At 30.5% G+C, this 8,546-nt stretch overlaps 1 protein-coding gene across 1 annotated transcript; it reads right to left on the bottom strand.

Moving 5' to 3' along the window:
* Positions 1-2,053: 2,053 nt before the first annotated feature.
* LOC132740053 (multiple epidermal growth factor-like domains protein 11) lies at positions 2,054-8,298 on the bottom strand. The gene is made up of 5 exons (XM_060727907.1): positions 7,857-8,298; positions 6,593-7,468; positions 3,694-3,802; positions 2,497-2,537; positions 2,054-2,155 (listed from the first exon to the last, which is right to left on the bottom strand). Exons 1-5 carry the CDS (start codon positions 7,885-7,887, stop codon positions 2,070-2,072), a joined length of 1,143 nt encoding a protein of 380 aa, XP_060583890.1. The 5' UTR covers positions 7,888-8,298; the 3' UTR covers positions 2,054-2,069.
* Between the last annotated feature and the right edge of the window lie 248 nt (positions 8,299-8,546).

Genomic DNA, 8,546 nt, shown 5'->3' on the forward strand with positions numbered 1-8,546 from the left:
AAGAGCACTAGCTCACTGTGGTGGGACAAACTGACAGTCGAGTTCAGTAGTATTTTCCTCTTGCTATGTATAATGTAAAATATAGTCATTGTTGTGCTGACAATATTGAATTTATTATCAATTATACGTTCACATATCATTTGTAAATCGCAAATAAACACATCGGTCAGTAGCGTGTTATTCTTCAAGACTTTTTCGATGCTCGTTAAAATTTCTTTACATCTTTTTTTGGTAAATTGTTTCATACCTTGTTTAAGATTATCTCTTAATTCTAATGGCAGAACTACATCGTTGTCTTAACAGACTTACATTTAAAACAATAGAAATATATATCAGTATACCATTCACTGTATACAAGTTATATCATGACCAATCTATAGAAAATAAATGCGCTCAGCTGCAAATTACATATGTGGACATATTAATTATTTGTCTGACCTCCTCAAAGAAAAATAAATAATTTAGCTTTTAAATGTATATTTATTTTAAAGTAAAATTAACATACATTTTAATATGAAACGGAAAACTTTTAGAAAGTGAAATATGTTATAAGTTACATATGTACGAAAAAAGGGAAAAAATAAGGAAAAAAGCAATGCATATTATATACAAATATGATGTATTACACAAGTCAGTATAAGTAATTTTGTAATTGACTACAAATTTTCTTGCTTATACATCAAGTGCAGTCAGAAAATTATATATTTTTTAAATTTCTTTTACTATCAGTATTTTTTAAAAGAAAATATGTATCGAGCGTGATTGCGTTGTTGCAGAAGAATGCACGGTTTGAGTTAAAAGGCACTGTAATATTCATGATGGCTGGTATCATACCATTTATCTTACATTTGATATCATGTTAATAAGAAAAATGTAAGTTTTTACTTAGATGTTGATAGATATTATCTTTGTTGAGGTATGGATAATAAAGCCATCATTGAACTCAAGCATCTGGTAGAATTAATCCATATTCATGCTCTGATACTGAAAATACAAATAAGGAAAACCAACATTAAATATTCACAAAAGCATTTTATCATCATGCCAATTTAACATTGTAAGAGAATTCTATATAACATTCATCATTGTTTACAGTCATTTATATATAATGTATATCCGTGCAAAATAAGCATGTATATGCATATACATTATGGAACTATGATATCAATTAAATTGCACATACCTTGAAGGCTTTCAAGATCTACATAGTCCATATGAAAGACCAAACGTATCGTTTTTTTGGAAAGCTAAAAAAATATACCTATTTAAAATATGTGTTTTCCCTGTTTTAAAATTACATAAACCCCCCCTTTAAAAGGGTAAATTGGTCCAAAAGGGAAAGGTCTGTAAAAACAGTAAATTATGGTGTTGTGTTTGAACATATTAATAAAAACCATGAAAAAAATCCAAGTGATAAGATACTTTGGCCTGATATTCTACATATATTTACATAGCAAAAAACTGTGTTCCAGAAATTATGATTCATCAACAAATGTCATCAATTAGAATTGTATCAACATTTCCTTCAAGCAGCATTTTATAAGAATATCAAACTCATAAATTCTTTATTATTATTATTCTTATTATTATTATTATTATTATTTGTAATATATATTGAAAATGAGCCCATATAGACCTGTTCACTATTCTATATATAATGAGTATACAATAGGTATTACTATACAATTACATATCTGTATACATACACTTTCAACTTTAATCAGACAATATATTACAATAGTCCTACATGATGTAAATTTCCTTTGTTACAACTTAGAACTGGTCAATACCTATTAACATATAACCTGATATTATGGAAAAACCGTTGCATTTCATTATTATCATAGCTATATTTTCTACCTTTGCTATTTTTCAGATGATGGCATAAAAGTTAACTTAACCAATGATTTGGAAGACATTTTCATTTTAGCAGTTAGAACAAAATAAAAGTTTACAATCAATACTAAATTATTATCAAATTCTTCTATATGACATTCAAGACCTTTTAAAGGTGTAAAAATGTTCGGTATAAGTTTAAATAAATGGGGGAAGTCATCTAAAATAGTTAATTACACACTAGGAAAGAAATACAATATACCTTGTGCAGTTCTATTGCCCTCAACATTTGCTATATTTCCACATTCTAGTTCGACCCCTGAAAATATTTGGAATATGTCGATAACATTTCATTCACACTAATAAGTTTAGCACGGAGGAATGTAGTCTAGTACTGGTGTAACTCTCCAGGAACAATGGTAAGGACACTACCCGCCTTTATGACTGAAATACTGTTGGGAAAAGGCGTAAAATGAAACAAACAAACAAACACACTAATAAGTATTGAAAATGAGTGGTTAGAACAAAAAAAACTTCTAGGGGTGAGCCATAAAATAGTGTTAAGAAGCTAAACTTGAAGATTACTAAATACATAAATGAAAAGAATAAAATTATTATCTGACAAAAAAACAACAAAAGAAAACAACAACAACAACATACCAGCGTTTTCATAAATTTCTTCTCCCGTCTTGGCGTTGACCCTGTTTAAAAAAAGTTGACATGACTGGCTTATTCTATTAAAATCATTCGACATGTTGCCAAGGAAAATGCCTTTGATACTCAAAACTGCAGCTCAAAGACAACAGATTCAAACTTATTTGTCATAATATCAAGAATTTGTTTCTTTTTTACATCGTTTAATAAAACTTACTGAGAGCACGACAATGTATATATATCGTAAATAGTAAAAGTTCTTAATTATTTGCGTTACAACTGGTTTTGCAATAAAACAAGTTCTGCAATAAGGTGTTGCAAAACTCGTTGCAATAACATGATTTTGTTGCATTTTTCACAAGTGTTGCAATAAAAACGAGTTTTGCAATAAATTGTTAATCTATCATAGTTGATATAAATATTATTCTCTAAATATTCCATCGTTCATCTTTATATATAAGAATTGACATGCAGCGATTATTTTTTTTAATTAAATTTGTATATATGATTTTACATCAATGTCCACTCTTAAACGCGTCCGTCCGTGGCCGAGTGGTTAAGGTCGTTGACTTCAAACCACTTGCCCCTCACCGCTGTGGGTTCGAACCCCGACAGGGACTTTGCACTCTTTCATGTGAAAAAGCTATCCAGCTAGCTTACGGAACGTCGGTAGTTCTACTCAGGTGCCCGTTCGTGCCTGAAATAATGCACGGAAGGCACCTGAGGTCTTCATCCAACAGTAAAGCTGGAACGTCACTATATGACCTATACTGTGTCGATGTGACGTAAAACTCAAAACAAACAAACTCTTAAAATTATCTATTTATCATTGCAAAATATATAATATATAATGGTTTTCATTAAATATCAGCATATTTTCATTATCAACAAAAGTTGAAGTTTTGCTAAAAACACTGTGATATACATATTTGATCTTGTATTTATCAATGTCGAAACTTACAAGTTCTTTACAATATTATTGCAAAACTCGTAACGATTTTTTTATCTCGTTTTATGCAACAGTGCTATCTTTTACATAAACATCATACAAGTATTTAAACTATGTTTGTATAGAATTTCACTTTTAAACTTGTTACATTTATTGTTGGATTATGAATATTGGTATTATGTTTGTCAGTTTTGAAAAGCCTGATAAAAGTGTGACATGTTCATTTTTTATAATGGACAAATAAACATTTTTACCTTTGTTGACATTTTCGGAGAATCAAATAGGCCACTAATATGATGTTACCCACAAATGACACAGCAAAAAGAGTTCCAAACACTATAGCAACCATATTAATTTGCTGATCTGAAACCAATGATATGCGTATAATATTGTTAGAAAATTTAAATGTTTAGAAAATAAATTAACAACATGTTCCATATTTTAACGTTTAACAAGCTGAAGTTCTTAGAGGTTTACTTGTCCGATGGGAATTGTAGGTTTTAACAGTATTGATTTCATATAGTTTAAACATTTGTAAACGAGTATGTGCATCAACATGATATAATACAGGATTGAAAAGAAAGTCAAAGATTTTAAATATGCTTGTTTCAGTATTGGCATTTGATACTTAGGATAAGCTTTGTACGACTATCGTCTATAATGGGCCACTATCATAAGCATATGCAAAACAAACGCGATATATCTTGTTAAACAGAAGAGCAAGAGGCGGCAGTTTTGGAACACGTCGGGTATTTATGGACAGAAAGAAGGGCATTTTGGGACACTTTAATTTTAGTGTAAAAGATAGAGCAGTAAATCTTATTTTGCAAGGTTAAATTTGATTGAAAATTTCTTTTAAAAATTTAAATAACAAGTCTTAATCAAATAAAATACTATTTTATGATTCTCTATAGATCTATAGAGTATGTGAAGTCAAATGGTCTAATTTATTTGTTCATTTCGATTAAGTACTATAAGAGGGTTAATGCCCCTTTCTGTATGCAATAACATCTTCAGAAGCATGAAGACACAATCAAAGCCCGAGACAGCACAGTGAGGGATTTAAAATTTCTGAGGGCTTCTGCAGATGTTAATGCATGAAAAAGGTGCATTAATTAGCGCTATTCTTGGACAATAAACGTCAAATCGGCAATTCCTCGTTTCCTTGTCTTTATATTGTTCTATGATACCATAGATTGTGCTATGCTTTAAACGTGCTGGTACAAGTATATTATATAGCACTTTAAGAAAAGGAATGTTGCATGAGTAGCATATTTAAGTGTAATGCTAGTATCCATATCTGCAAGATCATTGTCATCACAACAAACTGATATGTCGGAATCTCTAAGGAGTCAGGTTCCCTTTTCATTTTTTTTCCACTTTAAGTCTGAGTCATTATGTTTTATCCTCATTTTCTCTACCCTTTCTATAATTGTTTCAAGATGTTTTTTGCTTTGTTTTTTAACAAACAAATCTGACATACAAACACAACTTCACTGAGTTAATGATATGTTTCTATAATATCTAATAACATAATAAACATTTGATATCAACGTGTCCCAAAACACCCTACATCAATAAAATGTTGTCGGGAGTTTTGGAACCACATTTTTTGATGAAACAAGTAGTATTAACAAATAAAATATGCTCAATTGTTGATAAGGGGATTTTTTTTTCATCCTTAACTTATAGTTTACTTCTGCAAAATATATCATAAACAGGTTTTATGAATTTAAGTATTGGCTATTTTTTCTTAAGCTAATTGTAAAACAGTGGCATGATTCTCCTAAATTTCACATCATGCAGAAAATAATAATATTCACTTAATGTACAGGCACTAGGTGGAAGCCAGCTGAAAAAGGACGATTGATTGTCATTTCTAATTGAATAACTTAATGGAATTATACTTCTAAACATTATAATGAGGTGCGGTCCAAAATACCCGATGGTTCATATATACCCTACAACGCTAAAATAAACGAAAAAAAAGTGAAAAAAAAACTGATATGCAATCGTATTGAATTATTATTTATAAGTGGGAGTAGGTAAGAAAGAAAGTTTTTAATGTGCAGTTTTAAATTTAAACAAATATTTTGTACTAACAGATGTAGGGTTTCATACTTGCATATGAACAATCTGATTAAAATCAGCTCTAAATAACGCCCCGCTTTTTAGATCTGACCGTGACCATATACGAAATCATTTCTGGTGAGCTTTCACACAGCCAATCATCGGTGAGCTTTCATAAGTTTGAAAGCAATGTGGTTTCTAATTTTAACCCTGGGAAAACCAATACTGAGTAGGTAATTTTCACAATTTCGAGAACAAACATGGCGTTGTCCATAAAGCGGACAGGTGAACTGGCAAAACAATCTTGCCAATTAAAAATTGAATCTATTCTTTCAAATTAATTTGTTTTTATAACAATAACATCAAACATTTTTTTATAACAAAAAAACAACAATTTGATTAACTTCCACGGATAACGGTATTTTGATACTTCTTTTAATGCCTATGAAAAAAAAAACGGTTTTATTGCTTGGCCGAATTATAAAGAAGGCGAAAAATATACGGTCGTCATCAGATCTACATAAGTAGATCATCTAAACTTTAGTCAGGCCGGCATATGGATTATCTCTGTTGAAGTTCATTGTTGAATTGTATTGCACTTATTATATTAAAGGGTGTAAAGCTTTACTTAAAGAAATGTGGTTTTTTTTATAAATTTTAGTTAACATAAAATTATATTGTTTCCATAATCTAATGGTCGATTCTCCAGAGTTGTAACATGCAATATCAGATTCTCAGTTATTTTACAAACATGAATATCATTCGTAAAAAATAATTAAAAACAGTTCCGAAAAAAATATCATGGTGTAATTTAAAGTAGGGTCTTGACTGTTTAGAAATGATTTTGTGCATGAGCCATTCGCTAATAGTAAAACGTACTTTCACATTTGGAAGTATTCTTTTTAATATTCATTTAATAAGTTTGCAGCAGATACATAGATATATACACTTTAACATTTAATAAATCAATTTTATGATAGCATGTGTAATTTCCTCAACCAAAAGAACATTAAACATTAAATACAAAGCTGCAACTGTGTACAGTTGATGCACGATAGACTATATAGTATATGTATGTCCTACCTGAGACGGAACGACAAATGTGGTCATCTTGTTCTTTAATTTCGCAACCTGTTACACATTTGGCGTCTGAACAAGATAGGTTACAGTGTTTCCCATACCAGCCTGTTGAACAAACATCACATTTGTCACCAATGATCGTGTCTATAATGCAACCGTCTGTACAAACTCCGGAATCTTTTTCACACACGTTATTTTTACATGTCCTGGGGCATTGTTGATCGCAATATTTTCCGTACTTACCGGTTTTGCATTTATCACATCTTTCCCCAGTAAAATTAGGAAAGCATGCACAGTTTCCGGTTCGTATATCGCAAGTGTCCGCGCTACAACCAACTGAACAATTTCCCGCACAGATTGGTCCATAAAGACCAGTGTTACAAACCAAGCAACTGTTATAGGACGAACATCCCACACAGTTTTCTCGACATTTGTACGTACAGTCGTTCAACAAAGGGAGGTCAATGTTGTCTTTCTGGTTACCGTTATAATAACCATCCTTGCACGACATACAACTGGTATTCGACGAACACGTGATACAGTTACTTGGACATAGACTATTACATAAATTGCTGGTATTGTAATATCCCTCCTTACATGATGTGCACGTGGTTCCTGACGTGCATGCTTTACATCCAGGTAAACATTTTGATGTACAGTTCCGAGCAGGTCCAGGGTAATATCCGTCATAGCATGCAATGCAAATATCTTTAGCATAATATTCGCATCGTGTGCAGTTGTATGTACATTTTCCATAACATCGTGCACCTGTATAACCATCAATACAACCAAGAGTACATTCGTTAGGATAATGACTTCCTTGTCCACATTTTCTATCTATACAGCATGCACAATCTACTTCACAATGTTCATCAATCTCTGTAAATATTAACTTACTTGTTGTTGTTTTTTCTATACATAAGGTCAACTTCATGAAAATGATCAAATTATTTTCTTATATACGAGATGAAATAATGTTACAGTCTGATTAAGAATGGTCTAAAATGTGGATAACATCATAAACATTTTTTATTTAGCAAAAAGTAGATATTTAAATAAATTTTAATTCTTATAAGTGTTGAAATTAAGACATAGATACGTTTCATTTTTATCAAGTACCATTTGTATTTTATTGTTTTTGTTGTTTTTGTTTTGACCAATATTAATGCATTTCTTAATATTAAGGCATAGCTTAAACGACTTTCACATATTTGATTCTGTAATTACATGAAACGAATGTCAAAAGTTTTTGAAGTCTAATTCCTACCTCCTGACGAATCGTAAATCAGTTGAGACATACATATTGCATGTAAAATCTGAAAGAATAAATTTTTTAATTTCTTCAAACTAACCAATGTCGGATACGACCTTTCAGCTTATCCTTTGAATTGGTTAGTATTGTGATGAAGGTTACACAGATACCTATGTCAGTTTTCAGTGTGATCTCCCTTTATTTTTATAAAGATCATTAGTTTTTGTAGAGTACTTAAAGTGTAGTAAAATGGTATTAAAACATTATGCATTGTCAATGTTTAGAATTAAGACAAAGTTTCTTTAATATAGTCGGTTAATGTGTAACGTGTCAAAGCTACTTTCTTAAAGATCCTGTAACACAATTTTTTCATGGTTTTATTTCATAAATATGATGCCCAAATTAAAATTTGCCAATATTGTAAGTTCCAATTAGCATTATGTATAATGATATTACCCAATTTAACATTTCATGTAAACAAAGGGAGTTAATTAGAAATTTATTTTCTATAAATTCTGAGTCAAATTTTCCAATAAGAAATGAATGCATGTAATTGATTAAATATAATTTCACAAATATTTACAGTACACATTTTACATATTCTTCGATGTTTGAAAATTGTTTTTTTTGCATAATTATATACATATATAATTTTTTGCACGTGTGGTATACACACAGAAACAATATCAAACACAAAACATACAG

The sequence above is a fragment of the Ruditapes philippinarum genome, unplaced genomic scaffold, assembly GCF_026571515.1.
Source record: "Ruditapes philippinarum isolate M1 unplaced genomic scaffold, ASM2657151v2 ctg2700_1_1_1_1, whole genome shotgun sequence".
NCBI lineage: Eukaryota > Metazoa > Mollusca > Bivalvia > Venerida > Veneridae > Ruditapes > Ruditapes philippinarum.

What these genes read in the sequence shown, in the direction of transcription:
- LOC132740053 (XM_060727907.1), bottom strand. Translation starts at nt 7,887, where the DNA reads ATGTCTCAACTGATTTACGATTCGTCAGGAG. An exon ending in CTCCGAAAATGTCAACAAAG is followed by an intron (nt 2,538 to 3,693) that starts GTAAAAATGTTT and finishes TTTTTTAAACAG; the next exon opens with GGTCAACGCCAAGACGGGAG. An exon ending in AGAAATTTATGAAAACGCTG is followed by an intron (nt 2,156 to 2,496) that starts GTATGTTGTTGT and finishes AAATATTTTCAG; the next exon opens with GGGTCGAACTAGAATGTGGA.